At 44.2% G+C, this 20,157-nt stretch overlaps 1 protein-coding gene across 3 annotated transcripts in view; it reads right to left on the bottom strand.

Annotated features, from left to right (window-relative positions):
* GUSB (glucuronidase beta) overlaps nt 1-20,157 on the bottom strand; it is an 88,231-nt gene that overhangs the window by 16,130 nt on the left and 51,944 nt on the right. For 2 of the 3 annotated variants that reach the window (XR_003944101.1, XM_030222376.1), the window contains exons 5-9: nt 17,618-17,805; nt 10,448-10,600; nt 6,913-7,091; nt 5,697-5,843; nt 2,071-2,155 (exon numbers count right to left, since the gene is read on the bottom strand). Coding sequence is in view for 2 of the 3 variants with exons in the window: in XM_030222376.1 (XP_030078236.1) it covers nt 2,071-2,155; nt 5,697-5,843; nt 6,913-7,091; nt 10,448-10,600; nt 17,618-17,805 (752 nt within the window). In the remaining variant the exon portion in view is untranslated. The remainder of the gene's footprint in view (nt 1-2,070; nt 2,156-5,696; nt 5,844-6,912; nt 7,092-10,447; nt 10,601-17,617; nt 17,806-20,157) is intronic. The other variant, XM_030222377.1, reaches the window with a different exon arrangement.

Genomic DNA, 20,157 nt, shown 5'->3' with positions numbered 1-20,157 from the left:
TAACGCCAGTGGCAAGGAAGAACCTTCCAAATTCCCTTACCAGCAAAGAGCAAACATACAGTTTACATGACCACCTGCCAAACTGTACAAACTCCCAATCTAGTACAAAAGCTTCTCCCATAAAATTTATTCACACAAAAAAAAAATTTCTATGGGTGGCCTGCCATGCCTTACAACTATTACAGTACTATTCTACCGGGTCCTTCTGCTTGATGCATGGGATAGTTAATGCATCACAGCCACCCTGTGCGTGGGCGGAGACAAACTTTGGTCCCCGTGTCATCTTCTAAATGTTCATTCTTTTTGAATCAGAACTGAGAATGCTGATGACTGCTGTTGAATAATTTTCTCCTTTTTAAAGATCCTAATTAGGGTTAGTGCTGAAGAAATTTTGTTTTGTTTCTCAGAAAAGCTTTGCAGATTGGCCTGTGGCTCAGTGGCAAAGTGCTTTGCAATGGATTTAAATCCCAGATCAGGATTCTGCCTTCCAGGTCAGCTGGGGATTTATGGGACACATTGGTTGGGTGCCAGAGAGAGCCACAGCTTGTGGCCAAGGAGAACAAACTCCAAGGCTCATAGCTCCAGATGCCAGCCTTGGTTCTGACTGAACTGGAAGTATGAAGGAGCAAGAAGAAGTCCATGCATCAAAAAATACACAATCAGTCATATTCTTGAACCTTCCAGATGTTTCTTTTGTAGCTAACAAGGTCTTGGGTTTGAAATCCAAAGCTTGTTTTAAAAACATGGTGTCTGAATAGGTGAAGAGATTAGTGAACTGCCTTTCACATTGCCCTGTGTGGACAGTCCCAGTTTGGCTCAACAGTGAGACCTAGTGGCTACACTCGGGGGTGTAAACAGAGCAGGCTCCAGAGGGAAGTGCTGTCTGTGGGTTTAATATCATTTCACTGTATCAAGAATTTTTGCTCATATACATTCATGTTTTCAGTTTGGTTACTAAAGTTCCAGAGATAGTCCAGCTTCTGGATAGCACAAACTGGTTTCTGATAATGGGCCCCGCTATCCTTAAGGCTTTGTTTTTTTTGACCTGGCACTTTTCTCCTTCTCCTTTGGACCTCCACTTCAGTCACAACCAGGGCTGGGATGAGGCACCAGGAACCTCCATTCACAAATACTCATGAATTTTTGTTTCTCTACTTTATATTCTACCTTTTACCTAGGGAAGGATCCTCCCCCCTCCCAGTTATAATATAAATATGTTTTAAAACTCCCATTAACAAGCTACTGTAGCGGTAAACCAGCAGCAGGTAAGAAGCACTGCTTGCCAACTTCTCCCGCTGACTTGAGGACAACATATGAGGGAGGAGAGAGGGACAATAAAGAGCCCTCTGAAGGCAGTGGTGACTCTGACAACCCCCCACTCACTATCTTCTTCTGGCAGCAGTTGACTTAATTCAGCAGAAATCTGCTTTGTAATCCTGAGAGGCCCCCTCCTAAATAATTAGGCCCTAGGCCTGTGCCTGATTGCCTGTGTGTACCCCTTCAGTGTTCTTATTTCAGAAACAATCTTTGGCTGAGAGCCAGGCCCCAGAGCACCTTCCAGAACCCTGCAATCACGGGCACTAAATCCAGTCACCAAGTGGCACCATTGAGCAAGGAATATGGCTTCTTCCACTCTTTCCACCCCCCCCCCCCCAAAGTTCTGTGAATGATGTCTTCACAGAATGCCCAGCCAACCTGGGGAGCGAAAGACCCGACTTTGGAACATTCTTCAAAGCACTGACACTGGGCCCAGTACACTATTATCCATATGTCAGCTGGGACTGCTACATGTGTGTGTATGTTATAAAATCATTGTAAAGAAAAGAGAAAAACTAATTTTCAGTAGGAATGTTTGCAGAAAAAGGGACTCGGCTTATTATCGACTGTATCTAATTTCATGTAATGACTATATCATATTAACATTCTGTAAGCCACATTGAGCCTGCAAAAAGGTGGGATAATGTGGGGTACAAATGCAATAAATAATAATAATACTGTCTTTCCTCTAGGTGTATAGCTAAAGCAATGTTAGTTCGTAAAAATAAACTGAAACAGAAAGTAAAAACTTACACCCTTGTCTTGCGCATAATTAGTATTTGTCACAAAAGTGAGTGGTCTGGTGGGGTCAAGGACTCGAGTGTGAGCTGTCACCGTCCTGTTCACAAATGGCAAGAAAAAAAAACAAAAAACAAATAAGCACAGGTAGGAAATGGTGAGAGGGCCAGAGGTACAGGGCCCAAACTTGGTTTAGAGGAAAACAGCAAAATATTAAAGAAGCTGATTTCATATTCACACACACAAGCTTGTTAAAATTGTGCAAAAAAAAAACCAACCCCAAAACAAAAATTTACGGGGGTCAATATTCATCCAGTGCAACTCAGCATTTTGCTGACCACCACTGTTCTTATACCTAGAAATTCAATGACAAGCCATGTCTGGGCTCCGGCATTGAATTTCCGGGTTTACGGAACTGGCTACATCATAGCTGGTTAAGTACAATATTCAGAACACCAGAGAGCACTGATGAAGGCCACACAGTTACACAACTCAAACAAAAAAAAAAAAAAGTGGAGGAAGCCAAGCAAAATGTCCAGGATGACCAAAGTTTATTCTCCAGAATAAATACTGATAGAATAACCCAACATAGGCCACATTTCGACAAACACAGTCTTTGTCAGGGGTATCTCTCAAAACAGCAAGCAAAGCATTGTTGTATTCATGTCATCACAACACTAGACTTTTTTTCCAGCAGAGGAACGTTCCTGAGGAGCACTTTGTCATACTGCACCCCAATAAGCCTGGTGTTGCGATCACATTAATACAACGCATTGCTTGCTGTTTTCAGAGATACCTCTGACGAAGACTGTGTTTGTTGAAACACGACCCATGTTGGGTTATTCTATCAGCATTTATTCTGGAGAATACACTTTGGTCATCCTGGACATTTTGCTTGGCTTCCTCCACTTTTTTTTTTTTTTTTTAAGTGTGATATTCAGCACATAATTGGCTATGGGGCACTGCTTAAAGACAGGACTGACTTTTATGGGGTCCTATTTATGCTCTGTCCCTAGAATGTCCCCCAAATTTGGCGACAGCCCAGATGATTGGCTTTCAGTAGGACTTGGGCTAGATCATCAACCTTGTGAACAGCAAACTGGTTCCAACCCAGTCGCTGAAGTATTTCAGTGCTCTGCTCAATACCTGGATAGGGAAAGCATTTTAACTATGGACAGGATGCAGAAACCACAGTCACAAGTCAACCCATGGCTTGGAAATAGCTCCAAGTTCTGGTATTTAGATTTCTTTTCCCTTTCATTTAGCAAATATACAGTCATTTAGGAGTCCTTTTACAAAGGTGCTGGGGAAAGCGGTCTTAGTGAACCCTTAGGCCAATTTCTACCACAGCAATAAAATGGCTACAATACCTATTTGTAGGCAGTACAAGATGAAAACGGTAATGGAATTCCAACATGTGTGGGATAAACACAAAGGAATCCTGTTTAGAAGAAATGGTTCTGTGCAATCTTAGCGGAGATTGGGTGGCGACGCCGGTAATTGGGCAACAAAACAGGAGCTGGGCAGACTTCTACGGTCTACGCCCTTGATTGTGACTGAATAGATAGGGATGGGCTGGAGTGTAAATTTTAAGGGGCTTTGACGTTAGCTTCAGAACTTAGTACAACAGGTCTGTGCCCTGAGAAAGGCAAGGACAAATCAAATTCGGGTATACATATAAAGTATCACATACCATGTAAAATGAGTTTATCTTGGGCAGACTGGATGGACCGTACAGGTCTTTATCTGCCGTCATTTACTATGTAGTAAGGACTGGTGCGCTAACTAATCAGTGCTGGTAACACCCACTCTCTGCTCCCTCTGCCATAAAAATGAATATTTGTAGCACACGTTTTGCGTGCACTAATCTCAGACTTACCACAGGACCTCCCACGGTAAGCATGCGCTTACTGTAGCTTAGTAAAAAGACCCCTTAGGCCAAACATCACAGAAATAACGGGCCATATTACAATTCATACGAAACAAGAGGTGTCTAAATAGCCACAATGAGACGATGATGCTGTACGGTCTAGAAGATTTTATTGAACGGTACTACAGTTTGATTGACCCTCAATGGGTGGCGGTAAGTGCTCCCCCCAAAATGGCCACGTGGCAAGTGCAGACTTACCGCACAGTCATTTCTTTTTGGGGGCTTTTTACCTACTGCGGAAAAAAGGGCCCTGGTGTGTGGCAAACATGGCCGTCGCTGCTAGTGCAGGGCCCTTTCTACTGCAGCTTGGTCAACGGGCCCCTAACTGGTTAGTGCATGGATAATTCAGGAGCCCTTACTGCCTACAAAATAGGTGTTGGTAAGTGTGCCCATGTTAATATTTTTTTAAATGGTCCCGCGCTAACAGCAACATTAGTACATGAAACATGCAGTTTGCTAACAAAATGGCCAACAAAGACTATTGGGGGGGGGGGGGGGGCTACAAAACATCAAAATTTAAATAAACAAGGCCTCAAAGCTCAGAAAGCATCGGTCTAATAATGGGACAAAGCTAATTTTTTTTAACCAGGAGGAACTCCTGAGGCCTGGTCTTTGCCTGTTATCACGATATCCTCTGAACATTGCTATCCTCTCAAAAGCTTCATGCTGTGGAGCAGCAGGGCAGGAGTGGAGGAGCAGACTAGTGGTTAGCGCAGTGGACTTTGATCCTGGGGAACTGAGTTTGATTCCCACTGCAGCTCCTTGTGACTCTGGGCAAGTCACTTGCCCCTGGTACAAAATAAGTACCTGAATATATGTAAACTGCTTTGAATGTAGTTGCAAAAACCTCAGAAAGGCAATATATCAAGTCCCGTTTTCCCTTTCTACTATTTGAGATTCTACATGGAATGTTGCTATTCCACTAGCAACATTCCATGTAGAAACATGACCTTGCGGATCAGCAACGCGGCTGCGCAGGCTTCTGTTTCTGTGAGTCTGACATCCTGCATGTGCCGCATTGCTGATCTGCAAGGGCAGGCTTCTACATGGAACGTTGCTAGTGGAGGAGTAGCCTAGTGGTTAGTGCAGTGGACTTTGATCCTGGGGAACTGGGTTGAATTCCCACTGCAGCTCCTTGTGACTGTGGGTAAGTCACTTAACCCTTCATTGCCCCTGGTACAAAATAAGTACCTGAATATATGTAAACCGCTTTGAATGTAGCTGCAAAAAAACCTCAGAAAGGTGGTATATCAAGTCCCATTTCCCTTTCCCTATTTGAGATTCTACATGGAATGTTGCTACTATTGGAGATTCTGTTGCTACTATTGGAGATTCTGTTGCTACTATTGGAGATTCTACATGGAATGTTGCTATTCCACTAGCAACATTTCATGTAGAAGCCTGCCCTTGCAGATCAGCAACGCGGCTGTGCAGGCTTCTGTTTCTGTGAGTCTGACATCCTGCATGTACCGCATTGCTGATCTGCAAGGGCAGGCTTCTACATGAAATGTTGCTAGTGGAGGAGTAGCCAACTGGTTAGTGCAGTGGACTTTAATCCTGGGGAACTGAGTTCAATTCCCACTGCAGCTCCTTGTGACTCTGGACAAGTCACTTAACCCTTCATTGCCCCTATGTAAACCACTTTGAATGTAGTTGCAAAAAAAACCTCAGAAAGGCAGTATATCAAGTCCCATTTTCCCTTTCCCCTTACTTGAAATAATAGTCTGCTGCAGCCAGAGCAGAGGCAGGCTCATTGGCGACAGACCACATCACCACTGCTGGCCTGTTCTTATCGCGTCGAACCAGTTCTTCCATTACCACCAAATGATGCATCAGGGACTTGTTTCCAAAATTTTCACTACAGACAAAACAGAAACAGAGGATCTGCTCAGAAACTCTTTCCTACAACCATCTGCACTCTGTCTTAAGTTAAAGGGATTTTATTTGACCCTTATTTTTCAAGGCAGGAATAGTTGTTTGAGTAATGGACTGGAGACCAGGATTCAAATCAGGCTTTTCCCACTGGCACCTGCACTGACTTCATGCGAGTCACTTCGTCTCCCATTGCTTTGGGGGACCCAGTTAGAATGTAAGCTTTTTAGAGCGGAAGCTTGTACCTGCATGAAATTTGTTTTACTGTATTTTGGGTTATGATACTTATAAAAGTTAAAATAAAAATATAAGTGTCTGAACTAGAAGATATCAAAATCAGCTGAAAAATGATTCTGGCTCATGTGTGTTCTGCACGATGCACGTACAGTGCAGCGGTGTAGCGAGGCCGGCTGACACCCAGGGCGGGTCACCGCTGCGCACCCCCCCCCCCCCCGGGTGCAGCACGGTGCACCCCCCCCTTCGGCGCACGCAACCCCCCCCGGAGTGCATCTTTACCGCTGGTGCTCCGCCCCGCCGAGTGCACGTCGTCTCTGGGAGCTGCGTCGGCTCCGTTGGTTCCCTGCTTTCTCTGCCCCGGAACAGGAAGTAACCTGTTCCGGGGCAGAGAGAGCAGGTAACCAGCGGCGCCGACACCCCCCCCCCCAGCGTGTGCATCCGGAGCGGACGGCCCTCCGCCCCCCCCCCTTCCTACGCCACTGGTACAGTGCGACAAGGCAGAGCTTTAGAAACCTCATAGGTCTCAACCCAGAGGCGTGTGCTACCAGTTAAACACTTGACCACTGGCTGCATTGATAAAACACAGGAGAATGAGTGCAATCCACATGTGCCAGTGGGGCCCTCAATCTTTGGTTCATCTTCAGTGCCAAGATTTCAGCAAGAACCTTTTTTCACTTGAGGTGGGGAGACAATAAGATGACAAGGCAACACTTAATTCAAAAGAAGCAACACAGGGGAATCCACCACAGCATCTTACAAGCTTTTTGTCTGCAAACCAGGACACTGGAGTTGGGCGTGTGAACTGAAGAACTTCTTACCGTTCTTTCATACCTACTCCCGGGCACTCATTGATCACAACGATGCCATATTTATCACACATGTCCATAATCTCCTCTGCATACGGATAATGACTAGTTCGAAAGGAATTGGCACCTAGCCAGTGCAACAGATTAAAATCCTTCACAACCAACGGCCAGTCCAGGCCTTTCCCTCGGATCTATGAGAAAAAATAATAATAATGCCATCATGAAATATGTCACATGAAAAGATAGCTAAGAATAGCTCACACACTAGAAACACATAGGCCCATGTGAGTCAAGGTTCTGCAAAATTTGGAAGTGCGTAAAAACTTACGCAGGTGACTAACTCAACAGGACAGAGGCAACGTCCCTCTCCCATCATAAGTGGCCCAATAATACTTTGAAAAAACATGCTGTGAATTAAACATCTCCAAATATTCATCTGTCGACAGTGCAGAAATCTTTGAGGCTTTAGGACCCGGGGGGGGGGGGGGGGACCTTTGAACTGGAACAAAGATACTAACTAAATACATCCAAAAGATTTAAGGTTCCTCCATCATATAAATGAGAAGAAAGCGGTTGTCATAAAGGCTGCAAAATGATTAGCTGATTGGGTTTGAAGAATTGGAAAATACAATATTCCCTGGTGGCTGGCTACAAATGGTTTGGTTTTGGGTTTTTTTTTTAACTATTGACCTGGCAGTTTGTTCCAGCTTGCTCAAAACTAGGGCAGCCATTCTGGTACCATGATCCTTTATTCACATTTATCTGGGAATTTTACCCTCTTTTATATCCTCCTCCCCAAGGACAGTAGAACACAATTACGGTTGGAGAAGCCTTGCTCTTTCCCCAAGCTTCCTAGTTGTTGATGTTGTGTGGATAAAAAAGTCAGTGGGGTCTACAGCCTCAGTCATCCACCCCATTCTGTTGCCTATGTCACTCCCTCTTCTTCCATTATCCCTAGTCTAGTCATTGTAGCCCATGCAGAAGAGCTCCACTAGGTGTCACCCTTGAGCAATGACAATCTCCCTCCTTCTTATGCACGATGAATACTAAGGACGGTGGAGGAAGGAGTTGGCCTTACGTCACAAGGTTGAGGATGTGTCCCCTGTGCAGCCGCCATATTGATACACCCAAAACAAAGCAAACAAACTATCAGCTGCTGCATCCACAATATTGTGGTTCATTGTTATTTTATCTCAGTTATATTTAGAAACATGCCGGCTTGTGCAACATACGTATCTACACAAAGGAACTATCAAAACAGAATAACCTTTCATCGGTTAGAGTAGTAATTAGTTCTAAATTGTAATTATTGTATCATTTGGAGGGGCTGGTTATAGGGACACCCTAGCAGGCATTGTATTGGTGCTGAGATTTTTTTCACCAAGTAAAGGGCCACCAAAACTGACATCATGTTATGAGAATCAGGTGCTCAACATTCACAGTTTTATTTTTAAGTACAAAGGTTTTGCTTTTTTTTTTAAACCTTAATTAGGTTGAAATCTGGAAGCATTCAAAATCTTTTTCCTGTGCATAGATCAAAAGAAAATATGGTATGTAGGAACATGCTCCTTTTGTTTTGTGGAATGCAGTGGTATATTATTTTTTATTACTACTATTTAAAACAGGTATTACCTTCATGCAGAAGTTCTGTCCAGAGTCAGTCTAAATGTGCCAACATTTTCCAGTTCTGTTGTATATATTTATTTCTTCTCAAAATCTATTTGGATGTAAATGGCATTTCTTTTCTTTTTTTTTAATCTTGTCTGCTGGCTGTGTGTTTGTATATAGGCGAGTCCTGTTAAATTTATTTGCATGTTTAATTGCCTTTTTGATGTGCTGACATCGTAAAATTTGAAATGTCAAGGTTCCAAGGCTCCACTGCAAGCAGCAAACATAGGGAAAGGGAAGGGAAATGGGACTTGATATATCGCCTGAGGTTTTTGCAACTACATTCAAAGCTGATAGGAAGTCCATTTTACAAACTGTACAGTCTTATATAATGTCTTTGAAGGAGTCCAGACACAGCAAGTCTATATTAGACTCAGTTTGTAAAACTGGATTTCAGAGGTTTTTAGTTTGCATTGACAGTTTGCTGATGCTCTATGACTTCCTGATTATTGGTAAACCTGAATATCAAATGAGATTCATATGTGCCTTTAAAGTAAGCCAAGATCATCTGCAGTTATTTTTTGGCAAAATTCGGCAACTCGGAGGCTGTAACAACAACCCATCAGCTGAGTTTATTTGGGATAATGTGGGATATAAATGTCAGATAAATAAAACAATTAAGAACAAAATCCTTTTATTTCATTAATTTTAGGTATTTATATACCACTTAGACCTAAGTGGTTCATTTTACAGGTATTGGGACTGTCCCTGGTGGGCTCACAATCTGAACACCTTTAGACGTTTTACAGATGGACCACGCATAGGCAGTCCGTTATTTCTAATAAGCATTTGCTATTGTTTTGGGTGACTCAATATGGCTGCAAGCTCCGCCTACTGGCTTCAGCCCACAGAATGGGCCAAGCACGCTCCTGCTGTCTCCTATTCTTTTTCCAACTTCCTTGATGAATACTGCCTTCACATCAGTGGCTTAGCGATAAGTGTGCAGAGACCCACCCAATTTCGTTTCAGGCCCATGTAGTAGCACTGCATATCGTTAGTGTAGCTAGCAGGGATCCCCGGGCCCCGCCAGTTGAATTCTCCTCCCTGGTCCCCCAAGCAGTCTCATCCCTGGGGCAGTCAGCAGCACGTTTCCAGCTGCTAACGGCTGCACTCCTGTGCATCCCGTCAATTGGGGGATGGTGCTGGTTAAACTGAGCATGTGCAAGGTGGGGGGGTAGTGCTGGTGTCAGCGGTTGGAAAAGTGCTGCTGACTGCTGTAGGAAGGTAACTGCTTGGGCAGACTCCAGAGAGGACTCTTCAGCTGGCGGGACCTGCGGATCCCTGCCAGCTAAGGTATTTATTTTTACTACTGGGGGGTGGTGGAGTAGAAAGCAGAGAGGAAATGCCCACCAAGTCCACCTACAGGCCCACCCAAGCTACTGCTCCACGTCTTTCCCAAGAGTACATGACTTGACTCAGAGACCGTTTACATTTAATTTGGATTCAATATACTGCAAATAAATGCAAACATATCTAAGTGGTTTACAATACCTACAGAAGTGAAAAGAAAAAGGGAAGAGAAAGAGGACAGATACACAGGAAAGCCTACAAAACATCAATTTAAAATAAAGCATTATTTAACAGGTCACTCTAAGAAACAGCAGGAAGACAGGTACTGAACAGAGCACAATACTGTGACCGAAAAGCAATATTGCTTTAAAGGGTGCTATTTGGAGACCCTGCCCCTGAAGGATTTTTTTTTTTTTTGTGAATGCAAACTATATGGTGACCTTGGTCTTTCTGTACTGCTCTGCAGCTATGGTCACTCCCTGCTTTTCCTTGTTTGCTGTGCTTTTTCCTCTTATCCTTCTCACTTCATTCATGGCCAGGAAGCGGTGTGTACACCCATACCCACATCATACCTCCCTGCCCCACTTACATCTGCGTCCTCATGTTTGTTGACTCCATGAAAGTAGAAAGGCTTTCCATTTATAAGGAACTGAGTCCCCGAGACCTGAACAGTTCGGATTCCAACAGGCAAGGTGTACACATCCTCAGAAGAGAGAGAGCCAGTCTGTGCTGACACTTTAACCTTCGTTGTCAGAAGAAACAAATGTTAAAGTGGATACCCATCATAACATTTATTAAAAAAAAAAAAAACATCTACTCAATGTAACATCTGGGTAGAGAACAATCAAACATATAAACGGCGAGTGACCAACTCACTCACAAATGCGCAGTAGAGACTTCCCTCTCTGTCCCGCCCCCCGCATCAATACGTGATGACGGGGGGGGGGGGGGGGGGGGGGGACAGAGAGGGAAACTGCGCCGCTGAGGTTGCTACCGCTCCCCCCCCAACTCGGAGTCGCCACCGCCACCCCTCCACCCGGCCCGGGCCCTCTCTTCCCTTCTGAACTTACACATCCATTCGCCGAACGCAGAAACGCACATCAGCTCCGCTGCCCCTTCCTTCTCTGCCTGTGTCCCGCTCTCGCTGACATTACGTCACAGGAGGGCGGGGCCACAGGCAGAGAAGGAAGGGCCCACGGCAGCTCAGCTGATGTGCTTTGCTGCGTTCGGCAAATGGATGTGTAAGTTCAGAAGGGAAGAGAGGGCCCAGGCCGGGTGGAGGGGTGGCGGCAGTGGCGGCGACTCCGAGGGGGGGGGGAACGGTGGCGACCTCGCGGGGAGGGGAGGGGAAGGAAAACCCCAATACCAGCCCATTTTTACGGGCTCAACGGCTAGTTGATTGTACATAAAATAAGGGATTCATCAAATAAATTAAGCATACATAAAATCAAAACGCATCATAAATATCATAAACAGAATAAAAACAAACAAGCAACGAAAACAAAACTAAAACATTACAAAGCATAAACCATAACAAAAACACCTCAATGGTCAAATACTGAGTGGAGTGGTAGAAGTGAATCGCTTGTTTACTCTCCAAAAGTATAAGGACTAGGTGGTTACTAGGGGCCCTGTTTACTAAAAATTAGCATGCGCTAATGCTAGAGACGCCCATATATTCCTTTGGGTGTCTCTAGCATTAGCGCACAATAATTTTTAGCATGTGCTAAAAACACTAGCGCACTAGTAAACAGGGCCCTAGGTTACTACAATAAATCAGAAAAAAATATTTCTTCACTCAGCATGTAATTAAGTTCTGGAATTCACTGCCAGAGTATGTGGTAAAAGAAATTAGCTTAGCAGGGTTTTAAAAAGGTTTAGACAAGTTCCTGGAAGAAAAGTCCATAAGCCATTAAGGTGGATTTCAGAAAATCCACTGTTTATTCCTGGAATAACCAGCATAGACAGCTTGAATGGGCTATGTTGGCATTGTCACGCGGCAGCCACTAGCATGGCTTAGTAAACTGGGGGGGGGGGGGGGGGGGTAAATATGAGGCTATTCATTTTCACAACCCATATTGTCAAATATCTTCACCCCTGTCTACCCTTCTCTGAGAAAATAAGGATTATGGGTGTAATATTTGATCATAAACTGACATTTAAACTGCAAATTGTTAAAGCTTCTTTTTATGTATTGCAGCGAATTAGATCGGTTAAATACTACCTATACCCATCCTGCCTGTGTTCACTTATTCTTTCCTTAGTGATCACTTGCATCGATTATTGTAATGCATTATATTCCAGATTCCCACTTTCCGTGCTTAAGCAACTTCAATTGGTCCAATCTGTAGCTATCAAATTAGAGCTCACAAATTTAATCATGTAATGCCTTTACTTAAAAGAGAACAGTGGTTTCCCCTATCAGTATGTATACAATGAGGGGCATAATTGAAAGGGACGTTCAAGTTTTGTTGAGGACGTCCTCGCAAAACGTCCCAATGGAGGGGCAGGGAAACCCGTATTATCGAAACAAGTTGGAGTTCCATCTTTCGTTTCGATAATAAGGTCGGGGACGCCCAAATTTTGAAATTTAGGTCGTCCTTAGAGATGGTTGTCCCCAGTGCTTTTTTTGTAGAAAAAAAGGTGCCGGTACTCATTATGGGCGGAGTCACCACATATGGCTCCACCCCTATGATAGCCACACCCACATTTGCCACACCCCTTTTACCAGCCATGGCACATATAAACAGACATCATTGAAAATATACTGGTATAGTAGAAAAACAACTTGTGATTTTTTTTCATTATAAATCATTTCTGTAAGATGTTACAGCTCCAGTATACCCAGTGCAAAATAAGACAGCAGATGTAAATTCTCAAATTGGACAAATTCCAAACACTAAAATGAAAATAAAATGATTTTTCTACCTTTGTTGTCTGGTGACTGTTTTCTATCCATACTGGTCCAAGTGTCTGATTCTGCTGCTCTCTATCTGTTCTCTTAACTCCGTTTCCAGGGCTTCCTTTCCATTTATTTCTTTACTTTCCTCCTTTATTCTTCCATGTACAGCATTTCACCTCTCTCCCAGCCAACCCCTCCATCCATCCATGTCCAGCAATTCTCCTCTATCTCCTGCTCTCCTCTCCATCCATTTCCAGCATTTCTCCTTCCTCCCCTGCCATCTCATCCATGTGCATCTCCTTCCTATCTTACCTCCCCTCCATCCATGTCCAGCATGTCTCCTCTCTCCCCTGCCCTGCCCTCCCCTCCCATGTCCAGCGATTCTTCTCTGCCCCCTGCCATCCATGTCCAATGATTCTCTCTTCCCTGCCCTCCCCTCCCCTCCCAGCAATGTCCATCAATTCTCTGTTCCCTCCCCTCCCAGCCATGTCCATCAATTCTCCGTTCCCTCCCCTCCCCTCCCAGCAATGTCCACCATCAATTCTCCGTTCCCTGTCCTCTCCCATGTCCAGCAATTCTTGGACCTTTTTTTGCCCCCTCCCCCCCCCCCCCCCCCCGGCGACATTCCCGGCGAGTCCTGACCTTACTTTTTTTTTTTTTAAAGACTCAGAACGCGTGAACGATGCAGCCGGCAGCGATTGAAAGAGGATGTCTGGTGTCTGCGTCGGAGCTTCCCTCACCCTCTGCGAGTCCCGCCTATGCAGAAACAGGAAGTTGTAACAACGAAGGCGGGACTCGCAGAGGGTGAGGGAAGCTCCGACGCAGACAGCCTCTTTCAATCGCTGCCGGCTGCATCGTTCGCGCGTTCTCAGTCTTTAAAAAAAAAAGTGCAGGACTCGCCCGGAGTGTCGCGGGGGGGGGGGGGGGGGTGGGGCAAAAAAAAAAAAAGGTGCCGGTACGCTGTACCGTTGCGTACTGGCACAAAAAAAGCACTGGTTTTCGGCGATAATGGAAACCAAGGATGTCTCTCTCAGAAACGACCAAATGCTAGCCCTTTGGTCGTGGGAGGAGCCAGCATTTCTAGTGCACTGGTCCCCCCGACATGCCAGGACGCCAACCGGGCACCCTAGGGGGCACTGCAGTGGACTTCATAAAATGCTCCATAGCTCCCTTACCTTGTGTGCTGAGCCCCACTAACCACAACTGTACACGACTACCATAGCCCTTACGGGTGAAGGGGGCACCTAGATGTGAGTACAGTGGGTTTCTGGTGGGTTTTGGAGGGCTTGCTGTTTCCTCCACAAACGTAACAGGTAGGGAGGGGGATGGGCCTGGGTCCGCCTGCCTGAAGTGCACTGCACCCACTAAAACTGCTCCAGGGACCTGCAAACTGCTGTGATGGACCCGAGTATGACATCTGAGGCTGGAATAGAGGCTGGCAAAAAATATTTTTAAAGATGTTTTTTTTTTTTGAGTGGGAGGGGGTTAGTGACCACTGGGGGAGTAAGGGGAGGTCATCCCCGATCTTCACCAGTGGTCATCTGGTCATTTCGGCCACCTTTTTGTGCCTTGGTCGTAAGAAAAACAGGACCAGGTAAAGTTGTCCAAGTGCTCATCAGGGACGCCCTTTTTTCCCCATTATGGGTCAAGGACATCCATGTGTTAGGCACGCCCAAGTCCCACCTTTGCTATGCCTCCGATACGCCCCCTTGAACTTTGGCCGTCCTTGCGATGGAAAGCAGTTGGGGATGTCCAAAATCATCTCTCGATTATACCGATTTGGATGCCCCTGTGAGAAGGACACCCATCTTCCAATTTGTGTCGAACGATGGACGTCCTTCTCTTTCGAAAATGAGCCTGAATGTAAACCTTTAACATTAGTACATAAAGGACTGGCTGCATCTGCACCCGCTTATTTATCGACATCTCTTATACCATATACGCCATCTCATACACTACTTTCCTCTCAAAACCTTTTACCTTCGCCAACACAGATCCGTTTAGAAGTCACCCATGAAACAGCCTTCAGTTATGCAGCCCCCAAACCTTTGGAATAACCTTCCACTTGATATTAGATGTTTATGGTTCTGTTTATTAAAATGTAATAAAATTGTTCTTGTTGCAGAACAAATCTGAGCGACGCACATTCATAAAAAGAACAAAGTCAGAACTTTTTCGTACACTATTTAAAACACTTCTCAAAACCTGGCTATTTTTACATACTCTCAGAATAGATTTTTTTTTCTCTCTTTGTTTTCTTCTTTTTAATATGTTATTGATTGTAAACCGCCTTGATGTATTATTACTTATTCTTTCCTTAGTGATCACTTGCATCGATTATTGTAATGCATTATATTCCAGATTCCCACTTTCCGCGCTTAAGCAACTTCAATTGGTCCAATCTGTAGCTATCAAATTAGAGCTCACAAATTTAATCATGTAATGGCTTTACTTAAAAGAGAACAGTGGTTTCCCCTATCAGTATGTATACAATGAGGGGCATAATCGAAAGGGACGCTCAAGTTTTGAGGACGTCCTCTCAAAATGTCCCGATGGAGGGGCAGGGAAACCCGTATTATCGAAACAAGTTGGAGTTCCATCTTTCGTTTCGATAATAAGGTCGGGGACGCCTTGATGTATTATTACTAGTGGCGGTATGTCAAGTATCATTAAAATACATTTTAAAAACCCCAAAACAATCCTACTATTAGTAGATTACAAATTATTGAAAGCCTAAGCTCAGAGAGTCTATTCTACTTGCTTGGACATGACATTTACTTATGTATTTAAAGCATTTATAACCTGCACAATCCATAGAGCTCTTGGTGGTTTACAATAAGTACATTCAAAGTGATGACAAATCATAACAAAAACATAACCATCACATATACACTAAGGACTCAAGTAAAGAAATTAACATTAATTACACATTACTCACTAGTTTACTGGAGCAGATATGACTCATACCTAAACAGAGGCTTGCTGGTCGCCAAATGCTTCTAAGAATAACAAGGTTTTAAGCTCCCTCTTCAATTGATCTAAGGCCTTCAAAGACCTTAAGTACATAGGTAACTCGTTCCACAGTTTTGGCCCCTCAACTTAAAAAGAAGACCTGCGATAAACATCTCGCTTGAAGGTGGCATTTTCAAAAGGTTAGTGTTAGAAGATCTCAAAGCTTGTAGGCTGGTACACTTGAAAGGAAGAGGATAGAACAGGAGAAACCAGATTATTTTGAACTTTGAATACTAACAATAAAGTTTTTAAAAGCAATCCTCTGTTTAATAGTGGGGGGGGGGGGGTGGAATCAATGAAATGTTTTTAAAATAGGAGCACCATTGATATATCGGGAATAGCCAAAAAAGACTCTGGCTGCAGCATTTTGAGCGACCTGCAAGGCTATTAAAATATTCCCACTCAAGCCCAGAAGTAGACCATTACAGTAATCGAAGCATGGAATAACAGTACTCTGAATAATTAAACACGAGTTTAAAAATATTACACACTTGCTTTCTTACTGTACATCTGCCTGGAGCTTTCCTCTTGACCCTTTGGTTTCCAGCTCAATCACAGTCAGCCTCTATTTGGCAATGGCACCATTAGCCTTCATTTGCAAACGTCCCTATGCTACAATATCTCCACCTAGTCTAAATAGTAACATAGTAACATAGTAGATGACGGCAGAAAAAGACCTGCACGGTCCATCCAGTCTGCCCAACAAGATAACTCATATTTGCTGCTTTTTGTGTATACCCTACTTTGATTTGTACCTGTGCTCTTCAGGGCACAGACCGTATAAGTCTGCCCAGCACTATCCCCGCCTCCCAACCACCTGCCCCTCCTCCCAACCACCGGCTCTGGCACAGACCGTATAAGTCTGCCCAGCACTATCCTCACCTCCCAACCACCAGCCCTGCTTCCCAACCACCGGCTCTGGCACAGACCGTACAAGTCTGTCCAGCACTATCCCCGCCTCCCAACCACTAGCCCCGCCTCCCGATCTTGACTAAGCTCCTGAGGATCCATTCCTTTGGCACAGGATTCCTTTATGCTTATCCCTTTATGCTTAAATATTCCAGTGGCAGTCCTCAGCCAGAGACCATGGTTTCCTAGAACCCATTATGTGTATGCCCTGACTCTGAACACTAGGTGTCAACACTGAGCAATGGCTGAGGCTTCCCCCCTCACCTGACCTGAGTATTGCCTTCCCAGCTTCCCCCAGTCCTAACACCCCAGGAAGCACAGGTCTAAACTGGGAGTTAAATGCAAGTCCTTCTATATGGCAGAACCCAACACAGCCACTGGACAGACCAAAGGAATCTCTTAGGGGGGAAGTTATCAACGTGGGCTACCATTAAGATGTGTTATTTTACTGTTAGCCCAAGTTATTAATAACTAGGTCTCATTGCATAAAATGGGACCCGTGTTAAAATGTCACATCTTAACAATAGCCCACATTGATAACTATGCCTGTTAGTTATAAATAAGGAAAAGGAACAGGAAAAGATAAATGTATTGCCCTGTTTTTTATACTTGTAAGATGAAAGGATGATAATGAAGGCTAAATAAAAGAATTCATTCTGAGAGGCCTTCAGGAGCAGAATTTCAATTTTTTTTTACATAGTCCCACTGGCAGGTCCAAATAAACGTGCAAAATTTCCCCATCCTCATTCTTTTCTGTAGTTTGTTCCCAAGGAGAAGATGGAGGTTCAAAGATTGTCAGATGTCCTGGTTGCCACACTGGACTCCTCCAAAGCCAAAAACTGGAAAATTCTAATGGTTTCTAGAGGATAGATAGAATGAACTCCAACAGAGGGTGCCTTAATACAGCTCAGCAAACACAAAAACAGATACCTTTACCTGCAGAGAGTACAGATATCCTGCGTTTTCATGCATGAGGAAAGGCCACCACAGCATTGGGTTGTGGACTTTTAAGTATCCGCTTGTTTCCGATCCAGTAGCCACAACGTTGCCTTCTCTGTCAAGCAAAGTCACAGCCACAGAATAGTTCTTGGAGCCAGCTACCGACACCTGGTAGTTCAAGATACCTAAATTAAAGGTAAAAGTAAGAGCATGAACTGAAGGCGGATGAGTTTTACAGCTGCGTCTGTCCAAGCCAGTCCAGCTGTCCCATCTCTTACACAGACAGTATGATAAATCCTAACATGAAAATCCAGTTCTGGTTTGCCTCATGCCACACACAGAATTGTAATTCTGAGTTTTTTCCCCCATTGATTTCTCTACTTAAATGAGAGCTATAAAGGCATGGAGCAAAACCAGGCCTGGATCAACCCGATTGGCTGACCTAGGATGACTCTGAAATGTGGGATACGTGGGAAGGAAAACAAAAGAAACAAGGTACCAGTGGCAGGATCCACTGTACAACAGTGGAGGTAATTCTGGCTCCCCATCTCCGTCCACCTCAGCCTCTACTTCTGTCCCTTCCGCATCTCACCTCAGGCCACCCCACATCAGGTTTCACATTCACTCTTGGCCACCTGTGGTCTTCTCTGTTACCAGATCTACAGAAAATGAAAGTATGATACAGCCTCCTCTTTTGTTTCCTTCTCACCGGCCTCCTACTTGGTGCAAAAGGTTAATTTGTGGCAAGTAAGCTGTTCCCGTTCCTTTAATCAACAAAAGCCAGTCAGCAAACTCCCTCTTCTCCAGCTTTCACTGGACCTATCTACCCATGTTCAGAGCTATAAATGATTGCCCGAGCTGCTGTCCTTCTTCAGTGACCCCCCCAGTGGCAGTGATGTTCTGCCAGGTTCTTCTCCAACAGGGCTTAAACCATCTTATGGCTCTGCCTGAAAAATGTTTCCATGGGTTCCAGAGAATAATTTAACAAGAGTTTCTAGGGAGCCCTTTCCAGCACTTCAATTTCTCTCTTTCTGGTAAGGACATAAGTCCCCACCACCACAGAATAATACTGGTGTTAAAAAAAATTGGGAAACTACATGTGGTGGGGGAAAATACATACTCCATCAGTAGACTCAAGAAGATCCCCCATCTCTTTCGGTTTTGGAGGAATAAACTATGTAACTTAATGATACTGGAACAAGAGGAAAGGGCCTCCCCAAAATGTAGGAAACTGTTTCTATCATGTGGGAGAGTATGTTTACTCTTTATCCCCACAGAGCATGAAGTTTCATTTTGAACACTATGCAAAGGATATAACAAGGACAAAAAGGGGTAAGGAAGGTTTGTAGGGCTAAACAGTACAGTGAGGAATGGGGAAATGGCGCATATCCATAAAGGGGGAGGGGTTCTGAGGTACAGGGTGGGGGAAAATGGAGAACTGTTATTTGGAGCAGCATGGGGAGTTATAAGAGTATAGAGCCCCCCCTCCCCCCCCAAATGCCGGCACCATCTGCGGTACATAAAAATGGGGAGGAAGAAGGAAAGTAATTGGAAAAATATAAGGGGATTGTCATTCTAGTTTTCTTTTAATTGTTAACACTGACAATGGAAAGATGCTTGAACTTCAGTGTGATGGAATGGGAGCAACCAACTTGAGGGCTGAAGAGTCACCAACAAGTCTGATTTTTGGTCCAAGATTTAATTAATATGGATTTCTTAGCCATTGTGACACCAGGCTTGTTGGTGGCTTTTCAGAATCATAGTTGGCAACCCCTTGAATCCTCCAGAACTAGCCCCCTGCCCATAGGCGGTCGGTGGCCCAACTGTTTGGGGAGGCTAAAGGGGGTGGGGTTAGGGGTGGGGCCAGGGGCAGAGCTTACATCCATAATTGTCTGACAACACAAAAAAAATAAGTAAAAATAAAAGTCACAATTAATACCTTTTATTACATTTAGATATTAGATATGTATCATATGTCAAAGAATAAAGTGGTTGCTCAAAGCATCAATCAAAGCGACAATCGCTCAACTGCAAAACACTATGCACAACTTTGTGCAAAAACACACTCAGAACCTTACTGTACCATAAATATTACACTGGGCAGAACCTAATACACCAGTATACCACCCATATAGAAAATGCAGACCATCAACAATTTGAAACAAGCGATCATAATATCACAATTCTCATGTAGAGCCACAAAACACCCTTTTAGGGTGGATAGTGTTGACAATGAGCTCCTTTTATTAACGACCATACGTAGATCCTTCAACAGGTAGTGTGTCATGATTTAGGCTCTACACCCTTTCTGATGTTTTGGTGCCACCTCAGTAAGGCCAACACACAATCTCTCCACTGCAAAACACTATACACAAACTTGTGCAAAAACACACTCATAACCTTACCAAACCATAACAGCACTAATTCCAAGGACAGGATGAGCTACAACCTTATGCGTGGAAAGGCAGCATTATAATTACACCGGGCTCTAAAACACCAATACACAACCTAGTGAAACAAAAACAAAAAAAAGGCTG

The sequence above is a fragment of the Microcaecilia unicolor genome, chromosome 13, assembly GCF_901765095.1.
Source record: "Microcaecilia unicolor chromosome 13, aMicUni1.1, whole genome shotgun sequence".
Taxonomy (NCBI): domain Eukaryota; kingdom Metazoa; phylum Chordata; class Amphibia; order Gymnophiona; family Siphonopidae; genus Microcaecilia; species Microcaecilia unicolor.
Note: the sequence above shows the minus strand (reverse complement) of the source record. Positions and strands in the feature narration are given on the sequence as shown.